Below are 19,470 nucleotides of genomic sequence, written 5' to 3'. Positions count from 1 at the left end.
CAGGGTCCCCCCAAACCTGCTCCCTCCAGACTCACCTTTGCCCTACCCAGCTGATGCTGCCTACCCAGGGACTCTCCCACCTCCCAGCTCCCCTCCCTCTTTGGGGGGTCCATAGGATCCAGTTGAAGCCCCCTGACCTCTCAGACTACACGAGACTCAGGGTGCCACAGGAAGGTATTGCAGGGGGAAGGACCACTCGTGCCACACACACACACCCCTAGGGAATCAGGTCCCAGGGACGGATCCTGCCCCACCAGCTCACAGCCGCCCGGGAAGCCTGCCTGGTGGCAGCTGTACCAGCACGGGGGCTGGCCACCTTCCCACTGCTGCAAAAGTTTAGGGCTGGGAAAATACCAGGGGAGAGCAGGCTGCAGCCTCCCTCTCCCGGGCTGCCAGTGGGCTTGGGCTTTCAGCGCCGAGTGAAATCTGGGAGCAGAGACCCCTCTGTCATTGCCAGGAAGGTGTTTATTTTGCTCCTCCTGCCAACCCTGGGGACCGAGGCGATGGATTTCCCCATTGCAGCAAGTCGGGACCTTGTCCCCCCCACCATGCTTGCCCCTCTGCCCCACGGATGGACAGCCCACTGCGCCCCAGCGCTGGAGGGTCGCTCCTGGGGCTGGGCTGCCCCATGGCTGCAGCAGGGTCCTGGGGGACTGGTAGGACTCCCCCCAGCTTGCCAGAGCTGGTGGGACCCCATGAGAGCCGGCAGTGGCACGAGGGGCAGCCACCTTCAACTTGTGCTGCCGAGGACCCGGTGACCACTTCTCCCTGCCTCGCCTGCCAGCACCGGCCAGGTCTGGGCTTCTCGGGGGGACACAGCGACCTCGGGGCCCCCTCCAGCACCACTCCCGCCTCGGGTGTTCAGTTCCAGCTGCTGCTTTGTCCTCCTGTGGCGTCACCTCTCCTCCCGCAGACTCCAGGACATCCATAGGGACACCACCTTCACTCTGGGGAGACAGGCGATGGTGACCACCTGGGGGGACCTGCCCACGCAACCCCCAGCATCGTCACAGCCAGTGCCCACCCTAAACCCACGGCCTCGGGGTGGAGGATGCTCACCCCCAACGATGCTCAGCAGCTCTTCGAGCTCCTGCTGCAGCCGCAGTCGCAGCAGTTCCCGCAGCAGCTCCCGGCGCCGGCTCCACGGGGCCACCCCCATGCGCCGCAGGGTCCCCTCCGTCAGCCGCAGCAGGACCCGACCCGAGACGGCGTGCTCCTGTGCCAGCTCCGCCAGCTCCCGGGTCCCGCTCCGCGCAGCCAGCCAGGCACCCACCTCCGCCACCGTCCACTGCCCCGCCGGGCGCTGCTCCCACCCGGCCCCCTCCGACACCTGCGCCGGGAGGAGAGGGGTGAGCTGGGGTGTCCCCTCATCCCCCAGCCTGTCTCTCCAGCCCCACAGAAGCTATAGGGTCAAGCTGGCTCCTCCATGCCACAGTCCCCCCTACCCAGCCTGAACGTGACCCTCAGTCCTATCCCCCCGCCTGACCTTCATGTCCCCATCCTCCACCCGTGGGGGTCCCCCAACCGCCAGGACCCTGCCACAGTTATCCGTGGGGCATCTCCAGCCCCTGAACCCCTGCTCACGCTCACCTCGGCCATTGGGCATCCTTCCAGCAGTGCCTCGGCCCCATCCTGCACCCGTGTGTCCATGTGGGGCAGCGTGCAGGGCAGCTCAGGCTCCCTGCAAACGGGGCTTCGTCAGCCAGGGGTCCCATGGCTTTCCCCCGGACCACCATCTCCTGCCAGCCAAATAACCCCCCCAGCCCCTCACCATGGCAAAGCACCCCATCCCATGGTCCCTGCCCACTGCTGCCTCCCCCCAGGAGGATGCAGGTGGCCATCCTCCTCGATGCCAACCGGTCCGTGCCCCCCGGCCCCCCCAGCAGAAGGGGGCTGCTCACCGGGGTGCCGGGCTGGGGGCCACAGCGAGGCCCCATTGCCCATCTTGCCACGTGGGCGTGCAGAGCCCGGCGCACCCAGGAGGTGAGATCAGCCCCGACTTGCCCATGCCCACCACCTCTGTGAGCCTGGGCGGAGGGGGGGGGAACTGGCACAGCACAGCTCCCCCAGCCCAGCCAGGACCCCTTCCCCAGCCTGACCCACCTCCTCCTCCTCACCACCGTCCACGCCAGGTTGGTACCGAACACCAGGAGAGCGAAAGAAACCTTTGCCCCAGCCCTGCCTCTGCGGGCACAGCCCCGTGCACACCCCGACAGCCTGGCTTCCTCCCCAGCAAAGAGCACCGCCAGGCTGCGAGGGGCTCCCCGCCATTTCGGGGAGCTGAGGGTCACAGCCAGGCTGGGTCAGAGGAGAGCAGAGCCGGGCTCTGTCTGTGCCGAGAGCCGGTGAAGGAGTTCTGCAAAAGCTCTTCCATCTCCCCTCCTGCTTCCCTGCAGCCAGCCCGCCCAGTTTGCCCCGAGCATCTTCCCCACACAGACCACCACCACACGCACCAGAGCAGCTTCGCCTACAACGAGGACGGTGGCGGTGAGGGTCCCGGCGGGGACACGGGAGAGGCACCGGCAGAGCAGGCGGGAGGAGCAGGATGAGCCTCAAGGATGAGTCACATTCCAAAGGGCTGCAGCCCGGCCCTGCCGAGCGTGTAGGGACCCAGCCACCGGCTGCAACAGCCCATGGGGCTGCTCTCCCCCCTCCACATTCCCTGAGACCCTGGAGGGGGATTAAATCCCCCCAGATAACTGTGAAAATGATCCACCATGGAACAGGCAGGCCAGAACAGTCGGAACAGGGCCACGGGGCTGCAAGGGCTGCCCCAGCACACCGGCAACACGCTTGCACCTGAGCTGTGGAAGTATTTCACACCATCTCCCAGACAGAGCACAAGCAGTGTCTTCCCAGCCCCAAACACGCCAGCACCAAGCAGTGTACGTGCTTCAGCTCCCTCCGGTTCCTGCAGCAAGCCCTATCCACACCTTTTCTCCCAGCACAGCCGCAACAGCCCCCTCCGGGCTTGCAGCAGGGGTGGCTTTGCTCCCACTATCCACCCATTGCTGCAGATGGGTCCGTGCCCACAGTGGCAGGACACGCAGGCTTAGCCTCATCAACAAAGCAAGCAGCTAACCATTTTTATTGCGTGGTGCTACGTTATCCTCAAAGGCACCCACAAAACCAAACAGGCCCCTTCTCACCCAGGTGGTTCCCACTTGGACCCACAGCCACCTCTCTGTGCCACGTTCCCACCGGTGCAGAGTTGCAGCATTGCACAAGATTTCCAACCAGGAATAAACAAGAACCACCCACTGTCACACCCATCCTTTATCTCAGGTGCATCTCCTGAGCTGCAGGGCTGTACAGCAGCTGGCAGGTCACAGAAGCTGTTTCTTTCATACGAAGGACTTGAAGGTTTTTGCAAGTTGTTTTAGAAGAATCTCTATTTCCTGGCAAGTAACACAAGCCATCCCCAGCTAACAAAAACAGAGATGAGCGAGGAAAATAACCCAGAACATTAACCAAAAGGGCAAGAACAACCACCTCGTCTTCCCAAAACCCTGGGAGAAAGACCACAACCCTGCACACCTGAAGTTTACCAACAACTTGATTCTGCATAAGCATTACGCTGCCCCTGTTTCTGAATTTTCAAAATGCCAGACACTGAAATTGTGTAATCAAGGTGCCATAGAGAAGCAGGAGTTACCAAAACAGTCTCAAAAGCATTGATTTTGATGATTCACTGGGGCTCTGGAGCTCAAGGTGGGTTCTGGGCAGATTTCACAGCAGCTGTCTCCCATTTCAGAAAGCAGACACCTGCTGACACCTCAGAGCACACAGCCCCCACAGCAAACACCACAGAAACCCTCCCCAACACATTTCAGGTGAGTGGAGAGAAGAATAAAAAACAGACTTTTTTTTTTTCCTGATTTATTGTGGCTAACATCAGTGACACTCATTTGTCAGAAGCAATTTGCTAATTCCAGTGCTGTTTGGACACCACACAGCGAAGTTCCTCCTTACAAATGAGATCAGCCAACTCAGTTTGAACCCGTTTCTGAGAACAGTTATTACTCCCTACAAGGACACATTAACTCACATCTCAGCCCACCCACCTCCAGTACTTTACATTCTCTTTATCTCCAAACTTAGTCCTCTGTACACAGCTTTGGAATCATTCTTCTCCAGGGGGAGAAATCTGGCTTATTGAAGAGTTACGGTAGAAATCAGATAGGTTACAAGGACGCCGGAGAGACTAAGAACCGCATTAACTTCTGCTCTCCTGAAGTGGAGTATTTCTTAGAGCGTCTTCATTAGTTGAAAATTATCAGCTGAGTAGCTAAAAGGTATTTACAAAGGCCACCAAAAAGCCTTTCTGAGAAGGACTGTATGTATGTTTTTATTAGTGCATTAAAATGGCATTGCCAGGCACGGGACATACGAGTACCCACTCAGCAGTCCCTTGTCCTGTTACTGAGGGTAAAGCTCCACTATCATCGCGTGCCCCTGGAAGGAGACAGAAAGAGAGGAACAGTCACAGAAAAGACTAATTATTAGACACACACCCAACAAGACATGCCCATCTCCTGACCGTCCTAAAACAAAAGGGGAGATGAAAATCCAGGGCTGATTCACTAAGAGGATTCTGCAGACAGTGGTTTGATGGCTTCGGGACAGCACAGATGTGCTTCAGGCTGGCCAAGACAACAGAGTCCACCCTGACCAACGCATCAGGCTGTCCTGAGGGCCAAACCAGGAATTCAGGGTGGAGGCAACGTCGGGACCAGTGCCCTCAGGTTACAGAGGGCCAGCCCAGCTAGGTCCCCACAGAACTGCCACCAGTCACCGCAATCTGAACCAGGGCTCCCATCCGCATCCTCCAGAGGTGTAGGAAGCGTCTCGCCCCCATTTTTCTTCTAAAGATCTTTCTTCCCGAGGTTAGAAGAATGATCCTCGCAAACCACAATTTGGGAATTCTTTGAGAGTCACCAAAGGAAACCCTCAGAACATGGCAGAAATCTCTCCTTCCCCTTTTGTACCATATGGGCAGCAAGGGGCTGCAGTCGCTATCACCCAGGAATGATTCCGAGATGGGCTGGAGAGTCTCTAAAGCGGACGAGGCAGAGGGAGCTCGCCAAACCGAGCTGTGATAAGGAGGCAGCCAGCCGAGCCGGAGGGCGTTATGAACACCCAGTACCACGGGATTTCAGAAGTGCCCCCACACCTAGTGTAACTGGAGAGGACTTCATAGTACTGACAGGACCAGAAATGTAATTACTGCCCCTCTCCAGAGGAACAGTGCCAGACCATGCAGGATCATTACCTGCCCTCCCGCAGCACAGGCAGCAACCAGGCCATATTGTCCTCCCTCCTTCTTCAATCTATGGGCAGCAGTAATTACTAGACGGCAGCCAGTGGCAGCGAAAGGATGTCCCAGCGAGAGAGAGCCGCCCCAGTTATTGAACTTCTCCAGAGGAGGGGCTCCGACCTGCAAGAACACACACAGACACACACACACAGTCACCTGTCTGGAAGGAGACTGCTTGACCTACTCACAACACCACCAAACCTGCAGTGGTCCAGGCTGGCCATATAAAGCGTTCCTTGGCACATACCAGTGCCTGATGACTGGACAAAATTGTGCTAAAGGCTTTACTCTGCTTCACCTGCAGCCAGACAGGTATACTCCGTGCTGTTAGAAAGCATGCAGAAGGACAGAGCCCCTCCCACTGTTCTTAATTACTTCCTCTCCAACAATTACTATTATGGCTCTAGACCTCCACCTCCTGCTGACAACGGCAATGCCATTGTTCCCAAAGAAACTGCTCACATTGGGATTTGCTAACCCAGAGTTCAAGAAACATTGCTTCTCCTTGCAGAACATAACAAAAGCCCTGACTTGCAGCACTAGTGTACCCCGCTGCAACGAGGAATTCCATTAATCCTGAAGTTAAACTAAACTAAAGATAAAAGCATCCTGACTGTGTCTTACCTTTGACTTTCTGCCCATGCAGTTTTGTGCAAACCAGTCCGAATCCATAGCTTTCAGGTTAGCCAGGATCTGCCCCTGAAAGGGAGGGGAGGCCAACGTTAATAAGGGTAATGGCAGACTCTGAGGAAAGCCTACGGACAGTGCTAGCAAATAGGAGATATCCTGACACTAGCTACAGCCACAAAACTAACACAGCCAACTGAAAAAAGCATTTTACAGGATCAGCCCTGTTAATCAATGTTCGCTCAACCTTAGCTAGAAAAAGACAATGTCCAATTAACAAGCCACCTCACCACAGTAACACCTTTCCCCAACTCAATTAGTACATGATGTAAAGAAGCGGTTCCTTTCATACAGGAGTCTTGGGAAAGTAAGATTACTTTTTTTGTTTTTTTACGTATTATTTTAGAAGAATCTGTATTCCTTTGGTGACTTCAAGCAACATAAGCCACTCTTAGCATGGATGGTGTCAATGTAAAAACGTTACATATCTAAAATATATACAGTACTTATATTTAGACATAAATGTAGAATCGCACCCATCTACATTTAACGAAGGTCTTAAGAGCTTTCACCAACACAAAACCAGGTGTCTACAGAATGGCATTTTACAGTTAGAGGCATCCTTCGCGTTCAGAGTACTTACAGCAAAAGCTTCGTGGAATTCAAACACATCGATATCAGCCATGGTTAGACCAGCCTTCTCTAGCACTTTGGGAGTAGCGTATGTTGGACTGAAGAAGAGTTAAGAAAGAGAAGTCTTGCATGAATATGTTTTCACACATCATCCTCCTGTTCTTCCACAGCAACCCACATTACATTCCTTCTCTCTAGGGTTCGCGGTACAGCTCTCTGCCTGTCCCACTCCAACTGAAACACTACCCCAAGTAACTACTGCTAGTACCAACATGCTGAGGTGCTTCCCAGCAAAGAGGGGTGGGTATTTCTGGCACAGCTGCTCTCCCATGTTAGCCACCACCCCCCTCCTGAGTCACACCCCACACACCGGCTCTCGCACCTTTGCGAGAAGGCCTGAAGAGATGTACTATCTCGTGAGAGACTTCCCAAAAAAACAAACATGTAATGGCAAGTCAAGGCTGTTGTGCTAGTATGGACTGTTAGCGGATGCTCTTGATCGTCATCACCTACCCCAGTAGCAGCTGGTCCTTTGGATCCTGGGACACATACACAAAGTCCCTGCACAGGAGAAATGCCATTAGTAACAGAAAGAGGAGCAGAAGGAAGCAAGAGTCGACTTCAGAGACCACATAGAGCAGTCCCTTTTTTACCTTAGGTAGGCCTTTGGTTTGTATCCCATTGCCAGAGCCTTCTCCTCAGACATGAGCAGAACTGCTGAAGCACCATCTGTCTGAAACAGGCAGACAAACCCCGTGAGGTGACTGCCTGAAGAACAAGCACACCCTGCACACAAAACGAGCCTGACAGCCCTCCTGCAGAGCAGCTGGCAAGAGAGGACCCATATATAACCAGAGCTTCCAGGACATCCCCCTGCGATGGGACAAAGAACATGCCTGCATGATTGAGCCAATGGATGGATGGACGGATGGTGTCTGAACGATGTTAGCACATGTATCGCTGAAGCACTTCCTTACAATCCAGACCCACAATTCCCCCTGCTTTCAAACAGGACAGAGAGGCCTAAAAGCCCTGCCAGTCCTGAGGACAAGCTGGTTACCCCAAACACTCACCTGTCCGCTCAGCTCCATTCCAAAACCAGAGTACAATTCTGGGGTAACACAAGCCACAGGCTCACCACATTGCAAAAATGAACATCATGGCTTTGGCACATGACCACTCATTTCTGGGGTAATAGCCTAAGCTGGCCTACAGACCTGTGGCATAGAGCACACCAACAGCATTTCAGCTGTTCCTAACACCAAGGCTGTGGCATTACCAGGCTTTTCTAAGTTCCCAAGAACACTAAGGAGTAAATAGCATTGCTGCTGAAAGAGCCCCAGCAGTCGTTACTTGCTTCCTTTGAAGTGCTCATCACAAACTGTGAAACAGCCTTTTAAACACACAAGAACCTGTCAGGGCTGCATGCAGGAACAAGACAGTCACCTCGAACCCTCTGCGGGAGACTTGCAGTGGCAAGCACCTTCTACTGAGTCTCAGTCACCTTCTACTGGGGCTCAGATACACCTCACCTAATTTACACAACTACCTTAGACTTCAATATCTAAAAAAGCTTCCTTTAAAAGCACTAAAGAGAGAAAAAGAAGCATATGCAGAAGAGAGCTCATCGTAGATGTGCTACAGAAATCTCTCCTTCCCCTCTGTGGATTACAGGGCGAGCCTTAAAGTGACAGGTTTAGACTAAAACTACTAACTTCTAGACTTACAATGTGATCAATCCCATCCTGGGACAGAATTTCTACATGTGCCTTTGAATGACCAACCCTCACAAGGCAGCTACAGAAAAGCAAACACGTAAGACAGACCAAAACTTCAGGGCTTTAGTTATTGATTTTAAAATGAAACAATCCAGTACCCAAGTTCACCAGATTATAATACAGTTCAAAGTTACCCTTGAAAAATCCAAAAGCAGGTGATGTCACAAAGGAGACAACTCATTCCCACAGATTATACCAGCTTGACCTACATGCTATGGGAGGCAGAGGGTAAACCAGACAGTTTTCCCCTCTGGCTCACAGTGATGGGAACACGCATTACCAGGAAGGAGGAGTTGGCAGCTGTGACAGTTCCGTACGGCTTGACAAAAGCTGGCTTCAGCTTGCCCATCTGCTCCATTGAGGAAGGACGGATCCCATTATCTTTGGTAACTGTATCTTTGCCTGTTGATGAAAAAAGCATATTTAAACTATGAAAGTCAGCAACATACATGAATTTGCACATCAGGAGTCCAGGGGGGAAAAAAAAAATTAAAATATCAGAAAACTGTGCTTTTTATGACAAGTGGGAGGAGGAAAAAAGGGAAAATCCATTCATGGTATCAGGATACTTAACATGGCAAAAAAGCAGTGCTTAAAAATTTAAGCTATATTACTTTCTCTCTGAAGACTGCAAAAATGAAGCGCTGCAATTGATTTACTGTAAGAAAAAAAAATTACCACATGGAAAACCCAGTTGATAAAAGACTTTAAATTCAGAGTATAAAGCCTAAATTGGAGAACTGGGCCTAAATCAATATACATTAATGCGCCAAGTTTTGAGGAAGCAAGAGCACTGGGAAGAACCAAACATACGCATCTTCAACTATACCAACTGCTTAAATAAGCCGGTTAACAAAGAGTACCAATTTCAGTATAAAGACCATATGTAACCGTGGATCTACAAAAGTACGGTCTCTCTAGGAAACTAACTATAGAGTAAGTGTGCCCCAAATGAATAGGTATTACACCAAAGTGTGTCCAGTCGCTGATGGGGGATGAGGGTAGAAATCAGGCCACAGAAAGGACAGCTTCAAGTTTCTCCCCAGGTTGTTTCATATCAAAGCACTGACTGTGGGGCCTGGTGGAGCCCACCAAGCAGAACACATTTCAGCTCTTCCTATCCAGCACCTGATCTATCAGGCTTTCTATTTGTTGTTACTAGCTTGGGGTATAAAGACAGGTTCGCTTGCCTGGTTGAAAGAGCAGAGGGATTTTGGGTCCAACCATTCCCATTTTCCTTGCTCTATCACCACATCAGCACAAGTAGGAGGTGGGTACAACAAAATCTAGATATGTATGGATATGTTTATATATTTTGACATGCATGTTTAGAAACATGCTCCTATGTCAGTAGTTTTCCAGGGAGAAACAGACACCATTTCAAAGAGTTAAAATTTGTATCAGATACACAGAACATTATGAATCTGACCCCAGTACTTCCCCTCCTTTTCTAAATAAAATATTTCTTTATTGAACCAGTGCATGCTAGCAATGAAACATGCACTTTTACCTGGCACTTTGAAGGGTACCACATCAAGTAGCAAGCCTCCATCCTGGGCTTTCTTGGCTAGTGTGTGTGAACGGAGGGCATACTCATCTTGCTCCAAACGGGAAATGCCAAAGGCGGCAGCCAAACGATCGGCAGAGTGCCCCATAGTCTCGCTGGTTGAGAACTCTGCCACAGCTGGGAGCTAAGAACAGAAAAATAAAGTCAGCACATGTAACTGCCAGCTCTGGGCAGTTAGATAGTTCAGAAGTTGGTTAAGCCCTGCACAGTCAGCCAGCGTGGCCCTTCTGTTTATTAAGTAGAGCAGTTAATATTAGAGCTATGCAATTAACACATGGTAACCATACCAGAAGTGACTTGGTCAACGTATTAGAGGAAGCATCGCTTTCAAAGATTTTAGGAAAACAATGGATAAAAATGAGGTCCAGACTGGGATAAAAATGAGGTCCAGACTGCTGCTTACTCCAGGGGTTCAAGAACTGTATTGCATTTGCACATGCAGCTGCCCTGTGCATTTAATAAGGACTGCCCTACAGATGGTGACTGGACTTTTTGGGCTAAGGTGAAACAACACATCTGGGACCTTAAAACTCCTTGTCAAATACCCCTACGAGCAAAACCAGAGACAGCAGGTGATTTCAGCTTAGCTTTTGTTCTTCCAGCAGCAGGCAGGAAATCCTTGCATGCATTTCAGTCCGCAATTTTCATATCTTATTTGGACTTTGGATCTCATCTCTGCTGTACGTACACTGTGCTTCGCTGCACTCATGCTAAAGGCAGCCAGCAGTGGCACAGACGCAGACAGCTTTGTTATGAAGAGCTCAGTGGTGGTGAGGAGGGAAGTGCTTTCCCTTCCCTTCACCAGGTCGTAATTCACCTCTCTCATGACCTCCAAGACAGAGAAGAGTGGCTCCCTCTACAGCAGGCTCCTGACATGAGCCAGCAGACTGCAGATTTGCATCAGGGCCCAAACATGGGAGCTGAACACATTCAGCACCTGGCAGGATTTGGCCAGGAACAGTAATCATAAGGCATATTTAAGATGCATTAATCAAACAACAATTATATTAATACACTGAGGATATTCCTCTCTGATATTAAGCATGTTACTTCTATTACCTAGGAAACAAAAATCCTTTTGACCCTTTAAGACCCTTGCAGAATTTTTATATTTAGAGGGAAAAAGCTTCTACTTTTGTAGACTCCAGCACAGTTTGTCTTGGAGTTGCAGGAGAGGGAGGTTTTGAAATAAGTTAGGTTTACTGAAGACCAACATGTAAGAAGACAAAGCAGAGAGTCATGAATGCTATGAGATGCATTAATCAACTGCAGTTTTAACCTAAAGCACAGGACAAAGATGCGGTAAAAGCAAGCCACAGGCAGCCACCTTACCCTTTTTAAATCCTCTCCACTGAGGCTAAAAAAATTACCTAAGCCAACTTGTCTTACACCTCCTTATAAAACAGTTTAGCTAAATATCTAAATGCCTGGAAAAAAAATTACCTCAGGAGCAAAGTAGTCAGGGCGAATTTTGGAAATCAGGGAGAGCTTTTGGCCCAAGGTCTTGGCTCGGTTAAGAGTCAGCATAGTCTTCCTCATCTTCCTACTGTGACGAATGGGAACGTCTGACATTAACTCCACACCCCCTGCTACGACGACATCGCACTGTCCAGCTGCAATCATACCCACACCTGCAGAATGAGACAGAGTTTCCCATGAGACCTGCGGGGAGAAGTGATACTTACCCCATCAGTGCCTTGGACACTACCACATTTTATTTCCTTCTCCAGCCTCTGGCTTTGGCCAAGTTACACAATACATGCTTACAATAGACTGAGCAGGGTGAACAGATATTTTCTGAATCATACAAGTTTTGTAACTTTGCTTCCACTTCTCTGTCACACGCAGCAGTTGGGAGAATATCCTCAGCAATTTGAGACAGTAACCAGCTCTCAAATTTTTTTCTCTGTTTAGCCTAAGTCAAAGATGAAAGTAGCCTGAAAGGCAGCAACTTCCTTATCACTATGTAGTCTCTACCTCCCAAGCTAACATGCACACTGAGCACAGACTACTGCTGAATGGAAAGGGTGTCAAGCTGCCGGCAGGTCTACAGTAGGCACATGATTCGTATTATAGTTTGTTGGTTCAAAAACTTCCCTTCCATTCCAGAATGTCTTCAGATGCTTACTTATATTCACTAAGCAGTGCAAGTTAGATGAGTGATGTAGAGGAGTTGCTAAGCTCAGTCTCAAACCCACAGCTTGTTCTTCCAGCCAACATACCTGTGGTCATAGCCTGGTTTGAAGAAATGCAAGCCATGGTGACTGTATGGGCTGGAGTTTTGTCAGAGAAACCCGCTCCCAAGGCAGCCTATGAGCAACAAAGAATGGTTGTTGAAACCTACGCCTTTTGCTCCACAGGGTCAGAGCTACTTTCTGCCCAGAAACACACCTTTCCAGACTAAAGGGAAAAGAAGTACATCGAGTTTTCATTCAGCCAATTACTGCAGCAGTTCATCCCCTCCCCAGACTCTGGGAACAGGAGGAGATGGCAGCTGCCCAGGCTCTCAATCGTGTTATGTGGACAGTCACTGGTCCCCCACCCATTACTAAAGGGAAAAACCAATCACACACCTCACAATTTCAAAAGAGCTTCCAACTACTTGACATCATCTTTGCTTCACCTTATTTGCAAAGGTAGCACGTGAAAGTAATTATTTAGACCCCTCAGTACAAGGCACTGTGATTTGCTTTACACAGAACAGAAAACATTTCTTGCAGTTCAGAATGCAGCACCTTGTTTGACCCAGCTAAGAGCACAGCCTCCCATCACGGGAGAACTGCTCACAGCAAGACCTTCCCTAGTTGAGACATGGCCAACTAGTTTAAAGTTCAACAGCTGTTCCCAAGTTAAAATTACACCGCAGCCTCATCTGACCAGCAGGTGATCAAAGCAAGTATTTGTATAGACAAGGCTAAAGCTGCCGATGGAACTGGAGAGCCTCATAACCTCCTAAGTCTTCCCAGCCCAGGTTACATCATGGTTTTGCCCAGTTGCAGAGAACAACAGCAGAGGCTCTGGGTTATAGAAAATCACATGCTGCCTCTGTAACATTCCTTCAGTAGACTAGCTTCTTTCTGTGTATAATACACAAATTGTGTTTTCTGACTGCCAGAAAAGAGGGCAGCTAAGCTACTCCTTTTCAAATCATTCACAAGCTGCATCTGGTCAGCCAACTAAAATAAATAAATACCACAGTAAAGCAATCATATCGCAGCTGCTCTGGTCCTCTCAAGTACTTTGGACAAGCCAGCACGCGAGTCCAACTAGTAAAGAGCTGAGTGATCAGCAATCGTTAACAAAAGCTTCCCTTTCAGGGAAGAATCAAGCAGAGGCTTCACAGCACTAAAATGCACTTGATCTATGGCAGATTTCAACAGGAGGCAGAGCCCCACACAGTTATTTGACAGACAATACTGCACAACTAGTTCATATTCTCAAATCATGTTTAAATGAATCATAACACTGGAATTTTATTTTTTTTTTGCAAGTGTTTGTCATCTTCGTTCCAGTTGCAGAAATCAGACTCACAGGGGAAATGCTGCATGTAACTCACCTCTCTGGCAACATTACTTGTTTTCACCTCCTGGATAACTGTGCCATAAACAATGTAATCAACAACATCCCTTGGGACACTGGTCCGGTTCAGCAACCCCCTACAGAGAAGATGAAAACAAACAGAATTTGCACCATGTAAGCAATAACCTTGTCACAGTCCTCAAACATCCTCTTTCCGCCAGCTTGGCTGGAGAACAAGGCAACAATGGAGCCAAATCTTCTGCCCCTAGTTCAGAAGAAATCTTGTGTGCATATGTACTTAATGAAAAGTGTAATTGACTAAGGACTGCAAATAATCATGGTGATAATATCACAATAAATGATTACATAATTTCATGAAAGCAACTACTCTAGCCCTGCCTCAGCCCCGAAGTGGTTGTTAGTATTTTGCCCAATTTGGAGTATTCTGACATCAAAATTAAAGGGAGAGAGCCTTAAGAGGTAACAAAGCCAATCATCTTCAGTGTAGGAACATGTAAAACTTCAATAAAGACATACAGAAAATAAGCAGTGTGTTTTCACAGTTCATTAGAAAACATAATGCATAACTTGCCAGAACATCTTGACAAACACCTTTGCTGTGCAAATCCCATTGCAGGCAGTCATTTAAGGCAAATGGGATTCAAATGTAATTTCATGCACTACAAAGTGCCACATAAAAATTAAACTAAAGGCACCTCAATCAATAACTTCTCTTCCGCAGCACACTAAAACCTCCTCAAAGTCCAGGACACAGCCCCCACGCATGACCAACACACTGCCTGTCAACCAATTAGCCTGCCTTAGCTAACCATAGCATTCAGATTTGGCGTGACCACACCCAACCTCATGATCTTTCCTTAGGCCTTGAAATCTCTTTTCCCCCTCTGGTAAAGCCTTCTCTCTTTTCAACGGCACTTTCCCCTGCCTCTCAACAAAACAAGCCCACTGCTAATGACCTACAGCTTTTGTCAAATCACTGCAGAATGGGAGGGACAGGCAAGATGACAGAATTAGCTTGTTATTCTTCTTGCCACATAGTTTCCTCTGCATTGCCCAGATTGTTTTTCCCACAAATTGTAAGCACACCTCAACAGTAGCTACGATCTCTGTATTTAGAAAATTACAGTCAGAATTAAAATTAACTAAAATTTGTCCAGGAGGACAGCAATGCCATCTTTTTGTAACAATATACTTTAACACAAGCCTATTGTAAACCCTACTGCTTAAGCCACCTACTAAGGTGGTGGTAGACCATGAAAAATGAAGCACCAGGATCGTATCATTCAGAAACAAAGCTAGAGCCTTGGCTTTCAAATCTGTTGAAGCCACGGTACCAACATTGGGACCCCAGCAGTTCAGCAAGTTCTCTGGGCCCTTCTAGTATTCAATTTACTTACTGCAGTGCTGCTCTTGCTAAGTCATGTGGCATAAGATCTGCATACCTGGAAGTTAAAGAAGAGAGGCAGAAACTTAGGAGTGTCAGAAATGGATACAGAATGTCTACTTTACCACTGTAAGCGCCCATCAGCAGCAAAGAACTGGTGACACACCAGAAATGCTCCACTGCATTTATAATCAAACATTTCATACCCCAGGTTGAGAAGACTATCTGTGTATAGGTCAGCACACAATCGCTGTATAAAAACACTGAAAAGCAGCAGTAACAGAATAAAGAAATCCTCTACCCATCCTAACTAAGAATTAGGTCTGGTCCTAATTCAGCTGTGAATTTGGTGGCATAACAGTCTAGTAAGAAGAGTCTACAGCAGATTCTCTGCACCTGTCCTGCTAGTTTTGTGACACCTGTTGCTTTATTGGCTACAAATTCACCAACCGCTTCCTCTAGATATGCAACATAAATCCTCGATTCTTCTTAGAATTCATATATATGGACAATCTTCTTCAAACCATGTGTTTTCATTAGGTAAGCTGGAACAACTGTAGCAGCCTAACTCATTGCCACTTCACTACTTTTAAGCATAACTACATCAAGAAGAACAAGTAAACCAACTTTTTTCACAGCAAGATTCTACTATTAACGAAGTCAACATGCATTTTCTTCTTATTTTATACTTACGAGGTGCCAGACTGCAAAAATGGAATACGGACACCCTCTACCACAACAATATTCTTCACACCACTTTTGGCTAAGGTCTTCTTACTCTTAGGCTGGACTGCTAAGAGAGAAGGGATGTTAACAAGAATACCAGTAAGCTTAAAGTAAGACCCCATAAAAACTACTAGAAAACTAGGGAAATGGTTCTGTTCTGGTGCTTAAGTCAAAAGTAGAGTAGATAGGACACCTGAGCTGTAATCTTGTCTCTGTCTGGCTAATTATGTGATCTGTGAAAAATGATTTAACAACTCAGTACGTCCCCCATCAGCAGAGAGATTCATCTATAGCTACAGAGACAATGGTACAGCTGAGAACACAGGCACACGACTCCCAGGCTCTGTTACCACTGACAAGAACACTGCAGGAAGACATACCTCAAAATGCCATACAGCTTACAACATGAATGAGGCAGACCAAATTCAAAGCCTGAGTAAGATCTCTCACTTGGGGAGCAGCAAGGACTGCAAACAATAATCCACCTTCCACAGTAACTGCCTATGTATGTGCTTTTACTGCACAGTAAAGGTGAGATAATTCAAGGTAAATCAAAACACAATTCAAGAAGTCAACTAACTTTCAATTCCATAGGAAAGTAGTAGCAAGAAGAGCACACATAGTTGCTGTGGGTAACTTGCTACTTCTCCATAAGGTGTCCGAGCATCTCAGGTTCAAGATAAAGCATGCCATGATAAAATATCATTCAACGAGCCACTGTCAGAGCTCTTCTGGAGCGATGATTAACAAATAATTCAGTAAGAATTTCCTAATCCAATCAGGCCTGCAAATCTTAATGAGCATATACGGCAGCATGGGGCAGCTCCTTTACAAGCAGGAAAAGGACAAAGACATGTAAAAGCAGATTAAGTCCAGCTAAATACTCAAGCAAGCGTGAGCACCAGGATGAAACTCCAGTACTGTTCTTGGGTTATAGAAGACTCTCTGCTCAAAGCCAAGGAGATGAGGGGGAGCTGCTGTCTAGGCCAGTTTCCAAAATCCAGGCAGCTCAAAGCATTAGTCACCTAAGCAACCCCCTGACAATGAAGCCCAGAATGCCAGATCACCCCCACGGCTCACTAAAGGCCACAGCTAAAAACCCACATAATTGTGTGTGCTCAGCAGCTCCGCCAAGACCCGAGCCTCTTATTGGTCTCACTGGACTTCAGAGCTAATTCCACAAGCTTCTCCTTGTCAGGGACAACCCCTTCCCCTCTGGGCAAGCAATCTGGTTATGCCCGGACAGCTTATAAACCCCAAGCTTAGCCTCTCTAGATTCTAGAAATAGCAATCAGGTGACAACGGGGCATAAGCTGTGGACTAGGCATAGCTGCTGGGAGCGAGGGGCATTCAGAGGTTGAGAGGACTCTGCTGCGAACAGTGGCTTGCCTGTGGTTTTATTTTTTGCAACTTTCTTGAACCAAGGCTGTCTGCACTGTATTTCTGAGATTTATATAGAATGAGACTCTGAAAAAGGGAGGCAGCTTCAAAAATAGTCTTCTCTAGCACAGACCCACTGAGATTCCTGGTGTTTTTGCTTTACCTGCAGCTTGTAACTGCGAAGAGCAGCTGAGCGATCGAGCAACTGAAAAATAAACAAAAAAATAGGGTATGTCAAACCTGCAATGTTAAAAACATTCCTAGTTTCTGTAAGAACTGTTAAAAAAAATAAGATAATGTCGTAGTAAGACAACTGCACCTGAACATCTGTGAGATATTTTTTAGTTTAGTCTGTTTGTAAAAACAACACAGTTCGTATTACCCGTTAACATGAGATTCCTCCCACACCTGATGTGGTAAGGGACAAATATGGCAACAATGGAATTAGTTATTTAAAAAAAAACATTGTAATCTTTTTTAAGATGACAACAGAATAGATATTCAGATACAAGCATCCATTCCAAACCCAAAACTTAAACCAGAACTTTATACCTACCAATTCAAGCTTTTAATAAATATAAGGATACTTACAGACCCTGGCAGCCCATGCTGAGGAAGCAGGGAGGTTTCTGATGGCATGGGTCAGCATGGAACTCATTTTGATATCTAGAGAGCTGGAGAAAGACTGATATTAGTCCAATCTGCTCTACTCAGAACAATTTCAGGGGAAGCGATCTGCCTGCTTCACACAGAGCCAAAAAAGCAAAGAAAGAGAAGACACTCCAAGGGCAGCAGCACAGCGAATTACTTCCTATTACACTTTTTGAACAGCATCTAACACACAAGGAGTCTGGCTTACAACTGTGGCCTGCAAATGTTCCTGTAAATAAATACTCAACTCCCCAGTGACCCAGCACTGTACTAACAACAGCCAGTGCAGTTTTCAATTCCCTTCCCAATAACTGTTCCACCACTTCCCCACTGGAAAATTGTCCCAGTGCCCAGCCAATCTTGCTGCCAGCGTGACTCTCCTGATGTGCTCTCCTTGGCACAATTTCATGCCACTACCCCTCGTTTTAACCGTTGATACTAACCTCAGTAACTTCTGTCGCGTATCCCCATGGAAAGCAGAACAAGTTGGTATCTGCTACCCCCAAAACTTCCTCTGTAGCTTTCCTAAAGCTCAGTCTAAAATAGGGTTTCCCTAGAAACAAATCCTCATCTGCAGTTTTTATTGCCCAAGGCAAAAAATGGTCCTCACAGCTCCAGTTCTTTGGCTACTTGGCAGCAACATTTACCTCACTCTGTCACGCTTTGAGCATTCAAGCTAACAGCACTCTCTCTCCCAAATAAACACGCTTTCCCTAGAGGGTTAGGGAAACACCTGCAGCCCCAAGCCCAGCCCACCCAGGTATCGCAGCTCTCTACAGCTTCGCAAAACTCAGTGTAAGCTGCCAGCCACCCCCTTCCACTTTTACATCTCACACCCTACAGCTCTGCACCTGCAGCATGCCATGCAGCATTCCTCATTCCCCAGCCCGCTCTGGCTACACTGGTATCCCGCAAACCAAACCTAGGCTCCTCACATCAGTAAAGGTCCTCAAAACAGACCTCCTTCTACTTTTCCTCCATAGTATGCTTCTCCGTGTCGTCTCTCTGCAAGAGCGCTCCTCCTCCATCTGTGCAGAGCTCCCTCCACATACCTGATCAAAGCTTTTCCCCAAATCTTCCTGGCCCAACTGAAAAAACTGTTCCTCTCCAGGTACCCAAACCAGACCCAGACCCTGCAGACTGCACAGCCGCTCTTCCTCACAACACACCCACCGACCTCGCCCCCCCACAACGCGTGCTATCCCCGTTTTCAACAGCCAGCTGCTCCCCTGGCACCCCAACGAGACAGCCCTACACACACACACACAAATCGATCCGGCCAAAGCTCCTTCCAGACCCTGCAGCATCGGCCCCACTTGCACAACAGCCCCTGCCCCCCTTCCTCCCTCCACGCACGCAACACCCCGACCCTTGTACACACCGCAACACCTTTCAGGCGCTCACACTCACACCCTACACAACCACACCCTGTACTCACAGCGCAAACAAGCTACACCCCCACACACACACTACACACCCGCTCCTCCTCTTCCTCACCCCCCCCCCATACCCGCTCCTCACCCCCCCCACGGTCCACAGCCACCGCGCGCACACACTTCTCGGCCGCACACACGCCACGAACGGACAACCACACCCCCCACACCCCCCCCGTACAGACTCACGGGGCCTCACGCACCCCACCAGACATCCCCCCCCCAAAATTAAGCAACACGCCCCCCGTACACCTCCCCTCACACACACCACAACTCACCACCACACTTCACGCCTCCCTCACCCCACCCGGGACTCCAGGACACGGACACATACCCCACACTACCTCAGCAGCCCCCACCGCCCCCCCCCAAACCGCCCACTCACCTCCGCCAGCGCCCAGCACCCCCCCGCCACCGCGCCGCCACTCAGGAAG

At 48.8% G+C, this 19,470-nt stretch overlaps 2 protein-coding genes across 7 annotated transcripts; both read right to left on the bottom strand.

Annotated features, from left to right (window-relative positions):
• Window positions 1–808: 808 nt before the first annotated feature.
• LOC138689887 (sterile alpha motif domain-containing protein 12-like) lies at window positions 809–3,165 on the bottom strand. The gene is made up of 4 exons (XM_069806532.1): window positions 2,454–3,165; window positions 1,591–1,681; window positions 1,060–1,330; window positions 809–947 (listed from the first exon to the last, which is right to left on the bottom strand). The coding sequence occupies exons 2-4, from the start codon at window positions 1,648–1,650 to the stop codon at window positions 943–945; spliced, it is 336 nt and encodes a 111-aa protein (XP_069662633.1). The 5' UTR covers window positions 1,651–1,681; window positions 2,454–3,165; the 3' UTR covers window positions 809–942.
• A 1,154-nt stretch (window positions 3,166–4,319) lies between these two features.
• Window positions 4,320–19,470, bottom strand: HADHB (hydroxyacyl-CoA dehydrogenase trifunctional multienzyme complex subunit beta). 6 transcript variants are annotated; one of them, XM_069805406.1, is made up of 16 exons: window positions 19,422–19,470; window positions 17,544–17,626; window positions 17,116–17,157; window positions 15,540–15,639; window positions 14,860–14,904; window positions 13,479–13,578; window positions 12,145–12,232; window positions 11,366–11,553; window positions 9,866–10,046; window positions 8,636–8,757; window positions 7,231–7,310; window positions 7,091–7,138; window positions 6,588–6,675; window positions 5,942–6,016; window positions 5,273–5,437; window positions 4,320–4,455 (listed from the first exon to the last, which is right to left on the bottom strand). In XM_069805406.1, exons 2-16 carry the CDS (start codon window positions 17,608–17,610, stop codon window positions 4,420–4,422), a joined length of 1,425 nt encoding a protein of 474 aa, XP_069661507.1. In that variant the 5' UTR covers window positions 17,611–17,626; window positions 19,422–19,470; the 3' UTR covers window positions 4,320–4,419. The 6 variants fall into 6 exon arrangements, with proteins under 6 accessions (XP_069661507.1, XP_069661509.1, XP_069661508.1 ...); XM_069805408.1 differs by having other exon boundaries at window positions 15,540–15,636; window positions 19,422–19,462; XM_069805407.1 differs by lacking the exon at window positions 19,422–19,470 and adding an exon at window positions 19,315–19,338.

This window comes from Haliaeetus albicilla, chromosome 18 (assembly GCF_947461875.1).
Source record: "Haliaeetus albicilla chromosome 18, bHalAlb1.1, whole genome shotgun sequence".
Lineage (NCBI taxonomy): Eukaryota > Metazoa > Chordata > Aves > Accipitriformes > Accipitridae > Haliaeetus > Haliaeetus albicilla.
This window is presented reverse-complemented; position numbering and strand designations above follow the sequence as displayed.